Source organism: Neolamprologus brichardi, chromosome 1 (assembly GCF_056152115.1).
Source record: "Neolamprologus brichardi isolate AB-2024 chromosome 1, ASM5615211v1, whole genome shotgun sequence".
Lineage (NCBI taxonomy): Eukaryota > Metazoa > Chordata > Actinopteri > Cichliformes > Cichlidae > Neolamprologus > Neolamprologus brichardi.
Window position 1 is genome coordinate 26,582,433 of NC_142104.1, and position 22,600 is coordinate 26,605,032.

Below are 22,600 nucleotides of genomic sequence, written 5' to 3' on the forward strand. Positions count from 1 at the left end.
GTCAGCTGAAGGGAGGAGAAAGCAGGGATAGCAGGTGGGTGGGTGATGAGGAGGAGGAGGAGGAGGGAGAGGTCTGTGTATGCAGATGTTGTTAGTTGTTGTTGGATGTTGGGCTTGCACAGGAATGGTTTAGAAAGGTCTGTAGCTTTAAATAAGGTGTTATTACTGAGAAACAGATGATAAGGAGTCTAAAAGAGAAAGGAGGACCAACAGACGAAGACACAGAGGGAGAAAAGAAAAAGAGGAACTATACAGCTGCTGACTATGGCTTTGGCTTGTCTTGGTCTAGGGTGCGTCCCTGTGCGATCCAGAGGTACTGTCTCCAACATCAAGTGTATCTTAAACTTCTTTCTTCCTGTTTAGTCCCTATTTTGATTGTCTAAAATGTTCATTGGATTTTTATTAGGACAGGACCATTCTCCTGTGTTGATTTTATATCATTTGTAGAATCAATGTAGAATATTGCCGTATCCATATTTTTGGGAGGGAGTGGTGTGTTAGGCTGTATATATAGAGTGCTCAAACACAGATATCCATTTAGTGTTAATAATGCATAACTTTAAACCTTTTGTGTATGCTGTATTCGCAAATTAATTTATCTGCCTTCAAATTCATATAAATTTGAGTGACATCCCATTCTTAATCCAAAGGGTTTAATAGGATGTCGGCCTGACCTTTGCAGCTATATCAGCTGCAACTCTTCTAGGAATGTTAATTCAAAAGGTTTAGGAGTGAGCTTAAGGGAATTCTTGACCATTCTTTCAGACACTGATGTTGGATGAGAAGGCCTGGCTTGCGGTCTCCACTCTAATTCATCCCAAAGATGTTCTATCAGTTTAAGATCAGGGCTCTGTGCATGCCAGTCAAGTTCTTCCACACCAAACTTATTCATCCATGTCTTTATGGACTTTGCTTTGTGCAAAGTCTGTGTTGCACAGTCATGTTGGAACAGGAAGGGGCCGTCCCCAGAATGTTCCCATAAAGTTTGGAGCATGAAATTATCCAACATGTCTTGGTATTCTGAAGCATTAAGAGTTCCATTTCTTCTGGAACTAAAGGACCCACCCCAACTCCTGAAAGAGAAACCCACACCATAATTCCCCCTCCATCAAACTTTACACTTCACACAATACATTCAGACAAGTACTGTTCTCCTGGCAACTGCCAAACCGAGACTCGTCCATCGCATTGCCAGATGGAGAAGTGTGATTCATTCCTCCAGTGCTCTAGAGTCCAGTGGCGGCGTGCTTTACACCACTGCATCCAACGCTTTCCATTGCACTTTCATATAATGTGATGTAAGGCTTGGATGCAACTGCTCAAACATGGAAACCCATTCCATGAAACTCTTTAAGCACTATTCTTGAGCTAATATGAAGTTCACATAAGGTTTGGAAGTCTGCAGCAACTGACTCTGCAGAAAGTTGGGAATTTCGATACGCTATGCACCTCAGCATCTGCTGACCATGCGCTGCGATTTTACGTGGCCAACCACTTTGTGGTTCATTTGCTGTCACTCGCAAACGCTTCCACTTTGTTATATACCATTAACAGCTGACTGTGGAATAATTAATAGTGAGGAAATTTCACGACTGGACTTATTGCACAGGTGGCATTGTATCACGGTACTATGCTGGAATTCACCAAGTTCCTGAAAGTGATTCATTCTTTCACTCGTGTTTGTAGAAGCGGTCTGCATGCTTAATTTTATAAACCTGTATTGTCTACCAAGCATGTTGTCACATAGTGATGCAGTGGTAGTACTGTTGTTTTATAGCAAGAAGGCCCTGGATTCAAATCCATCAACTGGTTGGGGACTTCCTACATAGATATTCTCCTTGTGGGATAAATGGCAGAAAATCTATGCATGTGGTTAGAAAAAAAAGAATTAAGTCCTTTTCAGTTGTCAAGATCAGGGAAACTAGCGATTAGAGAACCAGGAAGAGATAAAAGCATATTTTTTTTGTGCCAAGGTATGTTTATTTCTGCCATGAGGGACTGGCTTTTAAGCACTTCCATGTTGGTATCTAAGTTGCCACTTTGTATAAACGTTTAGTTGACTGAGTTTTGTACTGTTGGTCAAGTTTAAAAATATATATTGTATGCCATTGTATATTGTATAGATTAATAGACATTAATCAATAAATCAACCTAAAGATTAACTGATTAAATTAATTCTTCGTTTTTATAACAATAAGCCTTGTACAGCAAACGATTATACTGCCATTTTTATAGGGGTTGGAAAAAACTGATACTGCATATATAAGTACATTTTGTCTGGCAATATTGTATTGATACAGTCACACAAAATATTGATATTTTATTATAATAAATTAAAATACTCCAGGAATACTACAAACAAAAGGGCCCATCTTGCCAATCTCTCAGAGAGATTGTCAAAGGTTGGCAAATAATTGGTACCTCATTTATAAATGTGGACAGACTGCCAACATGTTGACTAAGTATTTGTAAAATGAGCGCAACTTGAGGGAACAGGGAGGTTGCTTTGAGTAAATGTTAAAATTAAAGGTGAATTTTTGTCTATGTAGACAGCAACAGATATGTGATTTTTGACGATTAATCACTGTTATTTGCTGTATTATCAGAAGCTGATTTAATTTAACTGCAAACTTGATCCCATTCAATCGCAGACTGGCAGTCTTATGACAACATTTACGGGACCTTTTAGTGACAAAGAGATATGGAAAGTTTAAATTGAAGGACATCATTTTCCCAAAAAAAAGTTTGATAAATTGCAATATATGTTAATGCAATAATCATATAGAATATTGCAAAATGTTCAAAATTGCAATAATATTGTATCGGGAGCAGTGCTGGGGTAAAGACTCAAGAAAAATAATGTATTATACAATACTCGTTATTTAAGTAATACATTTAAGTTAAGCAGTATGTTACTTGGTTACTCACCACAGAAAGTGATTCATTACACTACTTATTATTGTATCATTACTCTATAAAATTACCTGAAATTATTACATCATTACCAGTTAACAATATAAACCTATAGGCTACAGTCCCACACGCCAACACAAATCTCTACCCTAATGGTGACACACGTAGGATCTTTCTTTAGTATTTGCACATGAAAACACAGCCGGCAACACAAAGCAAAGATGAAAAGCAGCCCAAAGAGACTTTAAAGCAATCGCCACAGTGATTCTACTTTAGAAACATGAAAAGGTAGAAACGGAGCCTACAAGTGTGAGTTCTCATTCAATTCAATTCCATTTTATTTACATACAGCGCACAATCACAACAACGTTCAACTCAAGGCGCTTTATACTGTAAGGCAGAGAGCCTTCAATAATAGAAATCACTCCCTTTGCTACCAGGTGAAGATCAGGGTCTGGCTGCTGGGCAGGAGACAGCAAACACAGCTATAAAGTCAGTCTGGATTCTTTGCTAGCTTTGTGTTATCATGTTGTCTGTGCAGCTGCTTGCAAAGGGCTAAAGTTGTATGAGCAGCATAATGTAGCTGGATGCCACTTCAACTTTACCATCGCACTCTCATCCTATTGTGCAATAAAAATTAAAGTAATTTCCGTATCTCCACTCCTCAGAAGCTCTATTGCTGTACCACTGTGCCATTTTTCTCTTTCCACACATGAAATAAAATCAGCTGATTGTAGCTTGTAATTGTAACTGTAATGTAAATACAGTAACGTCATTTACATCTTTATAGTCATTTGTGCTCACACTGACCACTCAAAATACTTTAATACAGTACACTATTCCATGCATGAGCATATTATCTACCTCACATTCTCAGCCGGTTCAGAATCACCAGTTACCCACAGAGACACAAGGAGACCATGCAAATTCCACAGAAAAAGGCCACAGTGGACCAGGAGGAGATACAAAACCAGAATCTCAGAAAATATGAGATGTTGCACCGTTTGAGTTGCCATACGCTCACAGTGCAATTTTCCTCAGCAGAACTGGCTGGCTTGTGTTTCTTATATAACAGCTGTCTACTATGACAAGATTCTGCAGCTACTGCCTAGGGAGTATACTGCCTGACCCAGATACACCCTAATACATTCTACTAATGACTTACATTCACTCACATCTGCACAAGAGAGATTGAAAGAGATTTAAAAAAGAGATACAAAATCTGTATATATATATAACTATATATAAATATAGCTGGACCAGTAATAGAAAAGTTAATGCTAAATCTGGGACATGTGTAGTTGTCACAGATGATTATGTCTGGTTGTAGTCCTGCTTCATACAACCTTGATACAAGTATAGTTCTGACACTGTGTAAAATGGTAATAAAAATACATTTTTAGATCATTTAGCACATATTGAATCAAAAGTAGCACAAAAAACAACTTATAAAATGTTGATTATTTTTGACAGATATATTGAATTTGCTGGTAAAAGCTCTTAAATGAAACAGTGATATAAAGGCAACAAACAGTTTTGCAGTTCTTAAAAAAAGAACACCTGGTGAGACATCTCACAACTAGTTCATTAATAAAGCTCTATTAATAACATGACTGAGTCTTAAAAGAGCATCCCAGATAGGCATGGCATCCTCTTTCCATCCCTTTTGTTTCACAGATTACGAATACTATTGCCAAATCTTTGATCAAATCTATCAGAAGTGGGAATAATTTATGATGAAGTTAAACATCTGAAGTTTACATCAAGCAAAACTGGGAAGAAAGAAAAGATCTTTTTCAACTACTGTAAAGCAGCTATGAAACAGAGTGCTGTTGAAAAAAATGATGCAACACTGAGGTAAACATGACTTGAATGAAACATGTTGCCAGTATCAGATTTAAAAGCATGTATTTCAAAAAGTTAAGTTTCATGATTTCTAGATTAATAAGCTCTGTTTGTTCGATTTTCATTTGAATTCTATTCATTTTTTTAATTTACTAGGATTATTTATATTTAGAGTTTTATATATATATATATATATATATATATATATATATATATATATATATATATATATATATATATATATATATATATATATATATATAATATCATTTTTCATAGAACCATGAATTTCTTTTCATAGAGAAACTATTTTGGACTGTGCCCAAGCTGTTATAAGTGCCACCAGTCCTCCTGCAGATATTCAGCACACCCAAAATGGCAAGAGAAAGGAAACTGCATGTGGCAAAACTGTGTTCATCCAACACTGTCAGTGTAATAAAAGCAGCTGTTTGACATATAGGTGCTTCAATTTGCTGTTAATTGCAGTGTTACAGCATTGCAATTAATTTTGGGGTTGTAACATCTGAACACACAATAATTGTCCAGTTGAAACAAACTGACATTTTTCTGCCTTTAAACTTAGATAAACATACTGTTGATCTAAGAGTTGATACATTTATCACAAAATTTGGTTTTTATATTCTCAAGCATTTACTCTCTTTTGCACTCTACTTTTTTCTTTTATACTTCCCCCTCTCTTGTCATTAATGGTGTTTTATGCAATTCTTGGCAACAATGTTGCAAGTTGCTGACACTGCATCTGCAAATATCACAGTTTGGGGAAACAGAGACTTAGACGTAGAGTAAAAAACAGAGCAATGATGGATAAAAGAGAGAAAGTTGGCAAGAGACTGGACTTTAAATCAGCATTCATGCAGGCACTGCTTTCAGTTTGTTCAGTTTAATCTGACTTGATTAAGATCATACCACACTTTATGAGTACTCATATAGAAATGCTGGTTGTACTAAACAGCAACAATGTACCAATTTAATGGACATAATGTGTCAGCAATGTACAGACACTCAGCTTTTCTTCCAGCTTTGGTCAATATATTTTGCTTGTCTGTCCTACTTGTAATGAAACTAAAATATATCTCAGTTTCTCTTAAAAAAGTTCAAGTTCTTTTCTTCGGCTGTGTGAAGTCTTGTTATATCTTCAAAAACATTATCTTTATGAATTATACATACATACATACATACATATATACAAATGAGATATATATATATATATATATATATATATATATATATATATATATATATATATATATATATATATATATATATCATTTATGATGGGAGAAATTTTTCTTTGCTGAAATCTTTGTTGCAATAAAAACATGAAGGACTGAGAAATTTACAGTGGTCTGTTGGTATGTTCAGAGTTTAAGGTGTGGGTTTAGCTGCCACCTGCTGGTGTGTCAGGGCTTTGTCTCGTGTTTTCATGCACAAGACATACAGACTAGAGACTGGCAAATTCTGTCTGTAAACAGATTTGAAGAAGGTTGACTGGCTGAAGTCTTTCAGTGTGGAGCCTGCATGTTCTCCCTGTGCCTGCGTAGGATCTCTTCAGGCACGCCAGCTTCCCCCTGCAAGCATGTCTAAAGACATACTTGTTAGGTTAACTGGTGATTTTAAATTGGTCAAAGGTGTGAAGGTGGGAGTGAATGCTTGTCTTTCTGTCTGTGTTAGTCCTCTGACGGCTGGAATAAGCTCGAGCCTCCTAGTGACCCTGAACTGAACAAATAGTTAAGAATATGGATCGAAGGATATACTTGTATGTGTGTGCGCAAAGCACTCTGCAAAAGCCCTTTGTTCTAAAAGTAAATAGAGATTGCCTTCAAAACTATTTAAAATTCCAAAAGTGAAGTTATTTATGAATTAATGTCATATTAAATGAATGAAAACTACATTATATCTACATTTATTGTGCTGGCCTTCAGCACAACAGCAGCTTTCCTAATTCAAGCATCTTGGGGAGCTTGTCATAGTCTTTCTGTGAATTTAGTGCATCTCTCTCCTGTTTCTTCACATGGTCCTCGATGATGTTGATCGCTTTTCCTTCTTCTCCTCATCATCAATTCATAGCATTGTTGTTTTGCTTCAAATTTTTTGGGAGACAATTTTGATTTCTGCACGTCCTGTTTATTTATGATGTAGAAACCATATTTTAGTTTGTGACTGGACACGCAAACTCAAGAGTCCCAAGTTAAAACTTAAACATGGATAGTCATATCAAAGATTCTATTTAAGAGAATTAATTGTGTCTCTCTCCTCTCATCTTAGCGGTGTCAAACCTCGACATAGAGAGCAAGCTGTCGGTTCACTATCAGGCTCCATGGCACCAGCAGCACAATGTATTTCATCCTTGCACCCGACCGCCGTGTCTGGAGGAGCTGCACAGAAATGCTCAGCTCAGTCTCAGAGCTCTGCACCGAGGTGAGAGAGGCAAAATCAGGGGCAAAGTTGCATTATGTACAAAGTATGGATTGGAAATTTGTACTCGTGTGTTCGGTTTTCACAGATGAACAACAGCGGCAGCGGTCCACGAGTCGGGAGAGAAACAGGGTGACCATCTCTATCTCAGTGGCGCCCCCCATGCCCACCTTCCCTTCGCCCCACACCATCCGGCGGCAACAGAGGAGTCGCCTGGCAAGAGCGGTAAGGATGACTCACTGAGAGTAACATGAACTAAGAGTATGTTACGTTTAACAAACAGGGTGGAGTTAAGATGCGGTTCACTGTAAATGACAGCAACTACACCAGGGACTTCCCTTGCTTCATAAATCCTCGTTTAGGACTGTGCATCTTATCAGTGGTCAGTTAATATCTGTAGCAAAAATTGTGATAAAATTTGGAATTTGGCATCAGTATCTCCAAGATTCTTCTTCAGTCAAATGCATGTATTTTGATATTGCACCTTAACACTTATTGTTGACTCCTGTAAAACAAAATAAAAGATAATATTTTCATATACTTACGGTGTCAGAGTTCCACCTCCCTCCACCCATATTTTGATTGCGATTCCTATGCAACACAAGTGATCAAACACACAATAAAGAAAGTTAGAGATTAATTTGATTGATATAATTTTTGCTGCAATCACATATTTTTATAGCCTGATAAAATTATCATTGTGAGTTATTTTGGCCATGATAGTTGTGTAAACCCGTCTTAAAACAATTCTGCCGTGTGCCTCCAAGTAGGAGAAACTACTCCATGCTCTGAACCAATATAATGTTTGCATTTGTGAATGTTGTGTGTGGAGCTCACAAATCATAGCTTTTAAGGGAACTAAAAATACTCCTAATAGAACTCTCAGGTCAGCTGATAAGTCTAGTTGTCCCTAGAAGCAGACAAAAAACCAGAGGAGATCGGGCCTTTGCGATCGCTGCACCCAAACTTTGGAACAATCTGCCTCTTGAAACTAGGACCTCTTCAACACTTGACATTTTTAAAAAGCTGTTTAAAAACACATAATTTAATTGCGACTGAGTTTTGTTCTTTGTGTGTGTTTGATCTACTTTTTACTTTTTTGTCATGACAAAAAAAAAAACCCAGAAATGGTTAGGAATGTATTCCAAGCTGCTTTATTCTTTTAAATAAATAAAACAGAAAAGAAACCCTACTGTCAAAAACAAACAGTGGTAAGTGTAATCAGTACCATCAGTAGTGTGTGAAGGAATGAATGAGTGGAACATGATGCATCTAATAATGTCAAAAGTAAAACACCAAACCTAACGCAGCCAAAGTCCAACCTGGTGTCTCAGAGCCAACCAAAACTATGCCCTAAAGGCTTTTTATATAGAGTCCTGGCACACTGGCCCAGGTGTTGCCAGTGTCACTGATTGTAAACGGGAACTCTGCCTGTCCAGTGCCTGCAAACAAGACACACATGAGCCAAAAGGAAGGCAGGGTGCAGTGGGTCATCACAACTATGTACAGCACTTTGGTCAACCTGTATTGTTTTCAAATGTGCTTATAAATGGTAAATGGCCTGTATTTGTATAGCGCTTTACTTAGTCCATAAGGACCCCAAAGCGCTTTACACTACATTCATTCACCCATTCACACACACGTGATGGAAAGCTACACTGTAGCCACAGCTGCCCTGGGGCGCACTGACAGAGGCGAGGCTGCCGGACACTGGTGCCACCGGGCCCTCTGACCACCACCAGTAGGCAACGGGTGAAGTGTCTTGCCCAAGGGTACAACAACGAGACTGTTGTTCTGATTATGAAGACGAACTGCCAACTCTTGAGCCACGATCGCCCACATAAATATTTATAAATAAATTGATTGATTGATATGAAATCAGAAAATTGCTTACTTTGAATTCTGTGTACAGGTGACAATAAGCTGTTTAGATAAGCTTAAAGTGTTTCCTTAACTGGTTCAAATTGCCGTGTGGTGCTGTTGGCACAACTTTTTGTTGGTTTTTATGAAATCTGTACTTCGTGTCTTCCAATAAAATGATAAAATATCTTATTCTAACTTTTGCATGCAGCAAGAGAGAGCAGAAAGGGAGCGAGACTTAGACTATCAACCCAGGAAGGTAAAACAGAAATTTGTTTGTGATTTTTCTATTGACACATGCTAATGTGAAATTTATGTTATATGCACATTTGTGCACAGTTAAGGCTGTGTGTCTGGAACTATATGTTATCATGCTACATCTTTTATACCACTTCTATTTTTTTTAATTGCTTTGGAACATTTTTGTGTAGAGGTTGTGTGTTTTTAATTACACTCGCTCTACTCTTTCTTGTTTCGAAAACTCTTGAAGGAGAGGCCTGTGAAAGAATCAGAAATCCAGACCATACAGAGAAAAGTAAGAAAGAACATTTAAACTTGGCCAAAAATTGATCATTTTCAGTCCTGACAGACTTTACAACATTTGCCTGTGTGTGTAAAAAAAAATGCTTGCTTTTATGTGCGTGTTTCTTTCTACTACAGGAGAGGCCAAGAGAAGCAGATGTTCAGACGATCCAAAGAAAGGTAAGAGAGATGTGATGTGACTTACCTGACATCTGATGTCAAATATTTGTACACCTTTTTTCTTTTTCTTTTTTTACAGCTTTTATTTTAGGAGATAAATGCAGGATTGTTACTATATAACATATGTTTAAAAATTTCCTGGGTTGTGGGTTGAAGAACGGGAACATGTAGCAGCAACGATTAAATATCTGTTGGGGAGAAAAGGTTGAAAAGAGTGCACTGCCTTGTTCAGTTGTCACCTTTTGATTTTCCTTTAATCTTTTTATTTGGAATTATTTTAAATTTTTTGGATTTCACATGTCACTTCATCGACTTAATTAATTTATTTTTTGTTATATTTTGTGTTCTTAGTTTGAGTGCTTTTACTCACTTCACCCTATTGAAAGTTGCATCTTCATTCCATGGAATAGAAAGGTACCAAGCTTTTTCGTTTTTGATTTCTTTAATTTTCCTATCATATTACTTGTTTAGTAGTTTGAGTCATTCAGCTACAGCTTTCAGTGTGGAGTACTTTGAATTAGACTTAGCTATTGCATAGATTCATTGGACACTTCATTATGTACGCCTTACTAGTGCTGGATTGGACACTTTTTCCCTCAATTCTTCATATCATAGATTCAACATGGTGCTGAAAACATTCTTCAGAGGTTTTGGTCTGACAAGATAAACTCACAGTTGCTACAGATTTGTCAGCTACATATCCAGGATGTAAATCTTCTGTGCCACCACCACATCCCAAAGGTGATCTATTAGAATGAGATCTGATGACTGTGGGGGTCATTTGAGTACAGTGAACTCACTGTCATGTTCAAAAAGCCAGTTTGAGATGATTGGCACTTTGTGACATGATATGTTATCATGCTCAAAGCAGCCACCAGAAGATGGGTACACTTCTGTCACCAACAACCATATCACATTCAAAATCACTTCCCCATTCTGATTCTTGAATTTCATCTCTGTTGGGTAATTTTGTCAATGTCTACAAACCTAAATATCTTGAGTTGCTGGCATGTGATTGGCCGAATAGATATTTGTGTCATTCATTATTTGAATAAAGTGTACCTAATGAAGTGCCCATGAGTGTATATGATATTGTTAGAGAAATTGTAAAAAAAAAAAAAAAAAAAAAAAAAAAAATCACCTCAACAATGTAAGTAGTTACTGTTAATCTGTAACTTTCTTAAATTAAATCCTAACACACATTTAATGCTACCAATCTCTGCCTGTTTCTTACAGGCTACCTCTACAGGGGAAGGTGAAGGCGGTGAGGTCTTGGGAAGCAACAGAGCCCAGGCCTCAGCTCCCAGTGCACCTTCAACCCAGGATAAGCAGACAAACTGGTCAAAGGAAAACGTCCCACCATCAGATCACAAGTCATCTGGCGATTCTCATGCTATCTCTTCCTGTATCATCCCGATCAATGTCACAGGTAAGTTAAAGAAGAAAGAGAAAATAAAGTTGAAAAATAAACAGCATTTAAATCAGTTTATATTCTGAAACATATAATGCACAGGCCTTATTCGGTATGTGCTACAGCTCATTCATGGGCTGTTACTGTTAAACATATCTGTTCTGTTATTTGTAAATGTTGAAATCATAAGCTTTAATAGCTTAAGCTCTATTTAAGAACTACATACAGACTACATAGTTACTAGTAAATATGATTTTCAACACTGTTTTAAAGTACACGTTTGCACAGTCACTAAAAGAGGAAAGGGCAGTACTTTTACCATTTGCAATAGGTCAAACGCTTTAAACCGCACATTAATAGCAATAATAGGAACTTTTAATTGTAAACACAGAAATTAAGATGCAACTGAAGTGGCAAAGAAATATATTGCCTCAAAGGAAAGAACAGCCACACCTGCTGTTTGCAGCAACTACTTGCGGCCTTTTACAACTATCACGGTTCTTTGGCCATACCATGCACATGTCTGGAAAGATTCCCCTTACTCTGCAATCTGTTGTGACCATCATTCACCCATAGTTAATGGTGTAGAATCGTACCGGATAGAAAATAAAAACTTGACAATTCTTATGGCTTAAACCCTATGGTGACTATTAAAACGCATGTGTAAGGAGCATATGAACGTGCAAATGTTAGATTCTATTTACATGCATAGAAAAGGTGTAACTGGCCTTGATTGTGCAGTTTCTATATACACATACACAGAAAAAGAAACAGTACATTTTATTTGAAGTAAATATTCTAATCAATTGCCATATAGATGTTGTGAATCTTGGTACCCTAGGCAGTTTATAGGGTAAGTTTAATCAAGATTGAACCAGTCATCTTGGAGGACTTCAGGAACAAACATACAGCCTATGCCAAAATCATTATAGCACGATGATGATGATGACTTTGACTGGCCTTTAGGACCGTCAGGACCCAAACAGAGACTTTCTCATCTAGATATTCCCAAACCTGGGATCATACCAGATAGTTTCTTTAAAAAGATTATTAAACAACATTTTATATATACATTGTTGTTATTACAGGAGTTGGGTTTGACAGGGAAGCAAGTGCTCGATGCTCTCTAGTCCATTCTCAGTCAGTTCTTCAGAGGAGAAGGAAGCTAAGGAGGAGGAAAACCATAACAGGAATACCCAAAAGAGTACAGCACGATATGGGTATGTTATAATAAAATCCTTCTCACATAGTATTTTACTATACTATGTATTTTTGTACTTTTGGCAATAAAAAAGATGACATGTATTTTTTTGCAAACAGCTAATTTGGTTCTCCATTTTTAAAGAGGCTTAAATGTGAATTATTTTGATCATGAGTTAAAAAAACTTCACAATTATGTGTAAAGTTTAAAGATGCGAGCCAAAAGGATATTAAAAAACAAAGTTGTTGTTTATTTAAGGGTTCGTCTTCCTGCGGGGTTGTTTGTGGATATCACGTTCTGAAGAAAAACTCAGATGAAAAAATTAGCGCAGGATATTTCCGAAAGTAAAGACACTTTGATTCTTTGCTTTCAGATTCCGATGAATCACCTGTGGCAAGAGAGCGCACAGTGATTATCCATGCCAATCCACATCAACTCTCGCTCTGTCAGGAAGAACTCTCAGTCAGTGGTCGCCTCCATCACACTCGTGACTCTGGCTGCCAGACAGATGATTTTCTTATAGCATGTAAGTTTCTGATACTGGAGGAGGTTCTTTAGGGTGAGCACTTTTACCACACATTACAGCACGGTTCCTCCTTGATTAATCTACTCTGTTTTCAAAGACCCTCTAGATCCCATTGCATGAAAATTATCTCGAAGCTGCTTATCTACTTTCATCCCTAAACGTGATTATTTGATCTGGAATTATAATCAATTTTTTTTTGCAGTTACAATCTACAGGCCACATGCATTAAGAAATATCTCCATCTGTTCCCCTCTCTCTTTTCTGTTTTTTCATTTTCAGGTACAGCTGCTCCCTCCAGAAGGCGTATTAGAGCTCAGCGAGGCCATCAGGGAATTCCTGCCTCTTTGTCCCATTCAACAGGAAATATTTCTTCTCTTGGTGACCAGTCAGACTCAACATACACCACAGCTACATCCCATGGTGGGCGATTGCGCTCCCGTAGCCTTCCACGAGAGGGTGGACGTCTGATGGATAGTGATGAGGATGACGATGACAATTATGACGATGATGATGAGGATGAAGAATTGTCACCTTACGAAGCAGAGGACTTTATTCCAGCTGGCCCCAGTCCAAGAATGAAGATGATGATGATGAAGGATGAAGAGGAGAGCACAGATGACCAAGCAGCTCCAGAGCCGCTACAACTTGGAAGCCTAAAAAGGCTGCAGCGAACTGGGGAGAGAGACAGAGGAGGTGGAGGAGGTGGAAGCCCAGAGCATAGCTGGATGGAGAGGGGTCGTTCACGGTTACCACGCAAGGCTGACATGGGCAGCTGCGAGATCTCGTCAAGCTCAGATACTTTTAGTAGCCCTATTCATTCAGTGTCTACAACAGGAGTCTTAGGCAGCCATGTGGATCACAAAGAAGACCACCAGTCATCCAGCGGGAACTGGAGTGGTTCTAGTTCTACCTGCCCCTCACAAACATCTGAAACCATCCCGCCACCCTCTTCTCCACCATTGACAGGCTCATCCCACTGTGATTCAGAGCTGTCACTCAACACCGTGCCCAATGCTATTGATGAGGGATTCTCCCTCGATCCCTCATATCACTCTGACCTCAGACCCCAAGGCCAGGGTCACAGATCAAGCTCATTCACATCCTCAGCCACAGACCAGCTGGATGATGCAGGGGTCAGTACAGCCAGTGAAGGAGAGTGGACATACCCTCCAGACCAAGATCAGACTGACCAAGATCAAGACCCTGACCAGACCCAAAACCTGAGCAAGAGCCATGGGGTAACCCAAGAGTACAGCTCTAAACATAGCCTTGAAGACCAAGCTGGCTTCAGTGACAAAACGAGCAACACTGAAACAGAGCCTGGCTCTCATTACCCATCTGATACAGAAAGTTTCTATTCCTCCTCTGTGCATATCAGAGAGTGTAATCAGAGTTATAGAGGATACATGTATAACTATGCAGACCAAGGGCCTGACTGTGGTCAGTCCAACACTGTGGCAGCACCACTATCACATGGAGTTTACCCTGAGCCCTCAGCTGACTTCAGAGCAGGCACTCTAACCCTGGGGAGGACATCTCGTTCATTGAGGAAACCGAAAGTAAAACCTCCACCACCCAAACGAACCTCCTCACTAAAGGAACCCAGTGGTAGTGTTGATGTCGGAACGGACACACAGGCAGATCAGGATCAACCAAAGATGGTTATTGAGCAGGAGCTTACTTTGTCTTCCACAGATATGAAGCTGGAACTGGACCTAGAGCTTGGAGTTGCTCCAGAACCATTACAGACATCCTGTTTAGTGGCAGAGCCTTTGGGAACATGGGGAATGGGACTGGGGGAAACCGTGGACATAGTAGAGCCCATGTCTTTCAGCTCTGCAGATACACACTCATTTAAAGATGAAGGTGCTGTGCAATCTGACTATGCAGACCTTTGGCTTCATAACAGTGAACTGAAGTCCACCAATGGTGAGTACACATCCATGTCCAACTCAAGCACCGCCACAGGCACTACTGTCATGGAGTGTATCAAGTCACCAGACAGCTCTTCCTCTTCCACAGAAACCCAAACCCAGGCCCCTACCCAGGCTTCAGACACCGTGGCAACTAGTTCACCACTCCCACCTGAAGACTTCAAACTAGGGTCTCCTGAGAAACTGGCTGGTCTGGCTTCACCATCAAGTGGTTATTCCAGCCAATCAGAAACACCTACATCAACCCTGCCCACATCTTCGGCAGCATTTTTCCCTGGACCATTGTCTCCTTCAACTGGCAAGAGGAAGCCCAAAGTGCCAGAGAGGAAGTCTTCTCTCGCTTCCCTGCAGCATTTCCCCAGAGATGGAGCTTCCATTTCCTCTTGCTATAAGAGAGACCCAGACTTTCCACCTCCACCTTCTCAGCTGGATCTCAGTATCCTTCATGGTGGCTATGTCAGACACACGTTATCCCACCGGACTTACCACATGCACACATTGCACCATAGCAAACACAGAGCTGCAAATGTTTTAGCCACTGGCACAAAGATGTTGGCTCCTGAAGCATCAAATACCAACCCACCACCAAGTTCAAACTCTACATTAACAATTCCTAGTTCAAATCTGTCAGCGATAACACCATCTGCTCTTCGATCAGTGCAGCTTCATTCTGTTAGCCAATCTGCAGATCCACAAATTACTTACACTACAGACCAGGAAACACCAAGTGTAACAGAAACTGCTACAAGACCCAAATGTCCTCCTAGTGCTTCTACTCTGGCTCCGCCACCTCCTAACACTAGGCCTCTCCCTCCTCGCAGACCTCCTCCTAGACCACCAGGTCACGAGCACACCTTCTCCCCTGAGCATGCACAACCAACACCTCCTGGCCGTCATCCTGATGGGCCTCCATCTTATGAAAGCCTGCTACTTAGACAGGACCGCTATGGACCTGGAACTTTCTGGGCTATGACTGCCTTCCGAACCCGAATGGACCCATCATCAGACCTCTCTGAGGACAGCTCACCTGTGCATCGACCTGTCCCACGTGCTCCCCATCCATCTCCCGTGGATCTACACACACATATCCATTCTCATAGAGAGTTCAGAGGGCTCACCCACTCATCTCGTGCACATCCTGAGTTTAGGGTTTTAGGAGAACGCTCCTTCTCCCAGGATGATGATGATGATGAAGATGAAGAGGAGGAAGAGGAAGAGCACGTGAAAGAACCCCCTAGACCTGTATGTCCCAGAGGAGGTATCCGATCAGATCATCCTCCACCCCCAGCATATGAGTTTGCTGGGGGATCCCACTCAGACTCAGGGCCCTGGGCTAGTCCAATCAAAGTGCCTGGTACCACAATGGAGACATTGCATTCTTACCTAATCAGTGACCCAAGAAATAGAGGACACGAAGAACAGGAAGAAGAGGAGGAAGTGACATCAGGTGCTACCAGAAGTGCCCAGCAACAACAGCCACAGGAAAGCAAAGATGACTCCACGACTCCTGACACTGAGGATTACTTCAGTAAAGGTATGTTTCTAAACAAAATACCACTTCCAGAAGAAGTAGGGTATTATTTTGTAAAAAATAAAGAAAATCTCACAAAATGCCATGATGTTTATTAATATTAAGCTGTTTTATCACAAAACAACATTAAAATTCTAAAAAAAAAAAAAGGTAGTTTAAGGGATGGCTATTTCATCGACTGCATACTAAGTGATCAGACAGCCAGATGACATGTGTTAGGGATGTTGTGTGCTACAGATTCCACACCCAGTGATAATTCGCTCTCCCCTCTGATGGATGACACCAAAGTGGATGATGACATCATTATCACGTCACCCAATAAGACCCGGACAACTGAGGACCTGTTTGCCATGATACACAGGTACTGGTCAATATATTTAATTACAATGGTCGTGTCCAAATTCATGGGCTGCATCCTCCTGAGGACCCGGCCTTCGCAGTCTACGTGGGTCGGGTCATCAGAAGGTTGGGTAGGCCGGACGTAAACAGCTGGGGGAATTGGACGGTCTAGCCTTCTGATCAGGGGCGATTCTAGAATCAGAGCTTTGGGGGTGCTGAGCACCCAGAGAGCTGCCCAGCCAGGCAAGATAAACCTGTCTCTGTCAGTCCCTGCATCCTTAAATGTTGTCCCGAGTTCTCTCTGACTGTCACTTTGGTGCATTTAAACCCCTGTTCCTCCCTGTCCTCATCGTCTGTTGTATTCATCTCCATTATCAGTCATCATAATTTTACCATCTCTGTGTAAGTCTGCAAATTTCTTTATTAAATCATAAGATTCTTAAATTCATCAAGTCTCTCTGTGCCTGGGTCCTCGTCACAAAACATGACATCACTGTTTTGTACATTTTAACACAATTTAATCCCCACATTTGTGAAAGAAAAGCAAAACACTTTTTTGAAAAGTCTGTAACAAAACCATCAAATCTGATCAAGGTTATTTAAATGCTGCTAAAGAAGAATGGATTGGAATAAAAAAAATACATATCCTAACCTTAATTACTGGGTGAGAATAATGAATGATGCTCATAGTGAGTAAGAAGTAAACTGAGTGCATTTTTTGGACAGAGATTCACATTTAATGTGTATGTATAATATAATACAGATACATAAAAAATACTCCCGAAACAGAATAAATTGTTACAAATAAATTATTACATAATATTAATAAAAACTATAAAAATGGAGGCAACTTTGCCTGTGGTAGAATGTATACAATGTGTACAATGTATGCAGATACTAATTTTACTAATTTAATAATACTAATTTTCTGTTGTAAGATTTATGAGTTTCATGCTTTCATAGTGGTACTTAGGAGAGCTTGACATTTTATCAGGTGGTACACACTGTAAAAAGTTTGAGAAACACTGAGAAGTGTATGTGTGCTTTTGGAAAACATTTAAAGCTGCTGTACAGAATCTTTGAAACAAGCTTAAAACATTTTTAGAATATAAACAGAGCACTCTGCTTCTCTTTACAGCTCCTCACTCCACCAGGGCTGTTTGGCACTTTCTGATAGTGTGCAAATGTGATGTATGTACTGCGGCAGTCATACAGACAACTGGACGGTCCAAAAGCTGGCCTACCTATTACTGGCTGAGGTTTTAGAAGAGTTGTGGCTGAACCACATAAAAATATATCATTAATTTTAATCTCCCCAATCAATTATAATGTTATGTTGTAATGTTGTTAAAGAGGGTCAAAATGTTTCAACCCAGTTTGTTTTGCAGATTCTGTATAGCAGCTTTAATATAGGGAGGACACAACTTCCAGATTGTGTGAGTTTCTGTTGTGCCTGTCACTGTTCCCTGTCTGTTTTCTTACCTGGTTCTTCCTGACCTTGCCCTTTCTCCTCACATTCCTCTCTTTCCTCTCTCCCTCTTTGGACTGACAATCATACACAAATAGATTGTATTAAATTAGATGAAAATTAAATTAATATGAAAAAATACTCTTAAGATCACTAATAAAAAAGTCCTCTCTCAGTGTACTTTCAACCAAAAGGCAAATAACCAAACCACATGAACATCTACTAAAATATATAAATATTGAAACACTGATCCAACATTATTCTTGATTGACGGATCATTTGATTTTACACTTTCACCTGAATGTGGCTCCTTTTTTTTAAAAAAACTTCCTCATATTCATTATGAACCTGGCTGTCTCTCTGTACGCACACACGCACACACACACACACACACAACAGGAGTTATAAGGTTAATGGGCATTCAGTCAGTTAGCTAGTTAGTATCCATTTAAAACAGGACAGTGGTAACAACTTTAGGCTACGGAAAATTTAAAGTTTTAGATTTTTAAATAGGCTGTATACATTTCAATGGGAGGAACAGGACGGTGAAATGTCGCTGAATTTACTACAGAGCAGGACGGATTGTAGGGTAGCAAACATTGTCGGAAAACACGTTTTCAACACTGCAGGTTACCTGGGTGTAATGTTTTTCAGTTAAAAAGAAACATGGTCTGACTCCTACCTAACTATATAAAGAGTAACTGAAGGTTAAATGCAGCTAATATGTCCTGTTTTAAGCCAGGCACTCACACCTCCGCTCCGCTGTGTCTCAGCCACCATCGCTCTGGCAGCAAGAGCGCTAGAGCCAGAGCAGGAGAGAGCTGGAACAAACCATTTTGGGAGGGGGGGTTATCTATACTTTTGTTGTTAAAATGTTACGTCTCAAACAAGTACAGTACTGTATGCTTTTTATATTTTTAGTAGTGTGTCACACAAACAGCAAATATTGTCAAAAAAAGAAAGAAATCTTTGGGGGTGCTTTGATTCATTTTGGGGGTGCTGAAGCACCCCCAAAAATGGGCTAAAATCGCCCCTGCTTCTGATTAGCGTCAGCACTGTCTCGGTGGAGTTTAATAAACTCAGCCGTCTGCTCCTTGCTATCTAAAATATAACAGGACACTGGCGTAAATTCTCGACCGTCTCATACTTCTGTTTAATCAGTTTTCTGTTTGACGTTTAGTCAGCTGTGTAAAAACCAAGGAGGAACCCACCCGGGGGATTAATAAATTTTTATTTTATCTAATCTAATCTAATAACTTTAATCTCAGCCAAACCAATTTACTCACAAACAAATAAAACACTGAAAAAAGCCCAACAACAACATTTTTAGGTTGTCTAAGTGACTTATATATTATGTTTAACCTGAGTAGCGAAAGTCCGCGGTGATCTGAAAATGATGTGCCGGGAGTTGTGCCGTTCTCGGCGGCATCAGTGACCCTCGAGCTCCCGGCTAGCTATCAAGCTGGTGGGTAGCAGATGTCTCCGAAAACGTCGAAGCACTTTTGCAAATATGCGATATCTTGATAAACCGAGCAGATATTTGAAGTTTACACAGCTACTTTCTTGCCTGAAAATATGTTAAAAGTTTATTTTGTGACCCAGAAAGATTAGTATGAGTAATTTTAAAATTGCCATTGTTGGAAACTGGAGTCTGGCTGGGCCGCGCTATGAATTCTGGGATATGGTAGGCCACGAAGGACACACCCGACCCATCCTTCAAAATCGGGGAAAAGGAGGACGCATTTGTCGGCTGCATTCGTAGGAGTCTATGAATTTGGCGTCGCTGTGACGTAATCGGTCTACAAATGCGGCCTCAGGAGGATGCAGCCCATGAATTTGGACACGACCAAAGTCTATGCAGTGTTTGTAATATATCTATTTTCTAGATTATTTTTTGTACTGACTCTGCTACATGTTATGTTTTCTGTTTATTCCTTGTCTGGACTTTAATTGTGACTGTATTGTGATTTCCTTATTTAGATCCAAGAGAAAGGTCCTGGGTCGTAAAGATTCTGGCGACTTAAATGCTAAGTCTCGTCTCTGCCCTCCAGTACCAGTGACCCCCAGCAATGTGCCCACCGTCATTATCCCTCCAGCACCTCCTCTCAACATTCCAGCTACCTTAGCCACTGCTGTTGGGTCACAACGAGCCCCTGTGCCAATCTATCGCAGCGCCAAGAAATCAAGTACGTCGAACGAGGAATTTAAACTCTTGTTGCTAAAAAAAGGAAGCAGGACTGATTCCAGCTATCGCATGTCAGCTACAGAGATTCTGAAAAGCCCTATTACCCCTAAAACACCAGGGGAGTCTGTCCAGGAAGGCCCCATTAGACAGGGAGAGGAGCCACCCTCTACGCTCCAGGAGACCCCCATTTCTGGCCTCGACCCAATCCAGATACCAGGTCTTTTTCCCAGGGCCAACTCTGAGAGTTTTGCATCGAAAACCCTGCCTATGTCGGCTGCATCTCGACAAGGACGTTCTCGGATACCCCCTGTAGCCAACAGTAGTCGCTACAGTACACGCAGTCGCCTCTACACAGCCCCCATGCAAGCCATTTCTGAAGGGGAGACCGAGAACTCAGATGGGAGCCCCCATGATGACAGATCATCCTAAAGCCACCCAATGCGTGATGTCCTCTATTCTTAGCTGTGCCCTGCATTTCAAACAGCCCCTTCTACTTTTCTTGGATGGCTGTGTCATCGAGGCCAATGGTGTAATTCTTACGACACACAAAATCTGACTGTTGCAGAAATAAATCCGGTTGTGGATATTTTATTCTATAAAAAGGTGTCAAACTGTTGTGAGGATTTGAACCATAAAGGTTATGAAAAACTATGAAAAAATAGTGTATTAAATAAATAATTCCCTCATCGAAAAAAAAAATGCAAGACTTATTTTGATTGAACTATCTTTTTAAAAAAATAACGAAAGAAAGAAATAACGAGTTCAAAATGTTTGAAAAATTATAAAAAGAAATTTTGTGGAGTGTAGACAAGGTGCGTTTGTGTTTGCATGAGCAAGCACATGCAACATCCACTGATATTTCTACTTCTTGTGTTGTGAATGATGTGGGTGTGTGTATGTCATTGAGGAACTGCTTTCTTATTCAATTTAAAAATTCTTATGACAATTAATATTCTTTTAACTTGTGGTGCCCAAAGCATCAACTTCCTAGACTCCATATTCAATATTCCTGCCAACCAGCAAGGTTTGTCTCATTGTGGAAGTTATCTCTCAAAACAGCATTGACTTATTAGACTGGATTTCCATCTGCAGACCTGGCATAGAGAGTATATCACACAGAGCCAATCATATATTTCTTCACATAAATTATATCCAAAAAGATGACATGATGCATGTATTTTTGTAAAATTGCTTCTCAGAACATGATGATAAAGTTTCACCATGTTGCATGAACCTATATGGAAACATCCCCTGGATCCTGGTTTCTGTTGACATTTTTGTGGTTCTTTTGTATTATATGAATCTTTCTCTGCAGAAAGATTTGGTTGACATTTGTACCACATTGCCGGTGATCTAAACTGATTCGTCTTGGATTTGAGTGTTTAATAAGAAGGAGCAAGGGCTTGCGCCTATTTGTCTAAGATACATGCTAATTCTGGACAATCGCACAGTGGCCTTTCTCTACCAGAGGTGGTTTTAAGCAGGGAATTTGTAAATCTCTGCATGTATACATGGAGCTGTGCCATGTTTCACCAAAAGTCAACCATGAACCCAACCCTGAAATCTAGTATGCTTAGACTGATTAAAGATTTTCCAGCTGCTGGCCAGTCTTGCTGTGCTGACTTAAGTGGAAAAAAAGGTACATTTCAACCAGATTTAAATACACCACTGAGTGCAGATGGTGAAAATGCTTTAGATGGTTCTAAATCGGTTTGACTAGAGGTTCATTTGGAAAGGTATCAACTTCGCTTTTGCACTTCATGATTATTCAAGAATATTCCTTGAAAAGAAAATATATCTTATAGTGAAATGCATATGTATATTTGTACTGAATATAAAGAAAACTCATATCTATATAAAATGACAAACAGAAATTTTATAAGGAATCAATCTGAGTGTAGCAAAGAACAGGTCTCACTGAAAACATAACACATAAATCTTAGCAATGTACACTGTTCTCCTCTCCTTGTTGCCTCTCCTTCATTTGCACTGACCCAGTGTAGCATTAGACAGGTGAAAGCTCAACCCAGTGTCAGGTGTACACCATTTTGTCTTGCACTCCAAACCTCATATATTTCAAAATCTGAACGAGAGGAGGCAAGAGGAGGAAAGGACTGCATACATCCAGTGTTCAACAGTCAGCAGGGTACCGATTGCCTCGCTGCAGCCTTTTCTCTCCCACACCCGGTTTCGAGTGTGCTGTGAACTCTCTCTCATCCTTCAAATAAACATTACACAGTGTTTTACAG

At 39.7% G+C, this 22,600-nt stretch overlaps 1 protein-coding gene across 2 annotated transcripts in view; it reads left to right on the top strand.

Moving 5' to 3' along the window:
• The window catches only part of nhsb (Nance-Horan syndrome b (congenital cataracts and dental anomalies)), a 57,003-nt gene extending 35,854 nt beyond the window's left edge, over window positions 1-21,149 (top strand). The window contains exons 2-13 of one of the 2 annotated variants that reach the window (XM_087839945.1): window positions 7,045-7,197; window positions 7,283-7,419; window positions 9,266-9,313; window positions 9,545-9,589; window positions 9,715-9,756; window positions 10,108-10,170; window positions 10,993-11,185; window positions 12,256-12,387; window positions 12,742-12,894; window positions 13,174-16,362; window positions 16,597-16,720; window positions 20,147-21,149. In XM_087839945.1, coding sequence (XP_087696071.1) covers window positions 7,045-7,197; window positions 7,283-7,419; window positions 9,266-9,313; window positions 9,545-9,589; window positions 9,715-9,756; window positions 10,108-10,170; window positions 10,993-11,185; window positions 12,256-12,387; window positions 12,742-12,894; window positions 13,174-16,362; window positions 16,597-16,720; window positions 20,147-20,780 — 4,913 coding nt within the window. In that variant the 3' untranslated portion in view covers window positions 20,781-21,149. The remainder of the gene's footprint in view (window positions 1-7,044; window positions 7,198-7,282; window positions 7,420-9,265; window positions 9,314-9,544; window positions 9,590-9,714; window positions 9,757-10,107; window positions 10,171-10,992; window positions 11,186-12,255; window positions 12,388-12,741; window positions 12,895-13,173; window positions 16,363-16,596; window positions 16,721-20,146) is intronic. The other variant, XM_006780412.2, reaches the window with a different exon arrangement.
• Window positions 21,150-22,600: the final 1,451 nt, after the last annotated feature.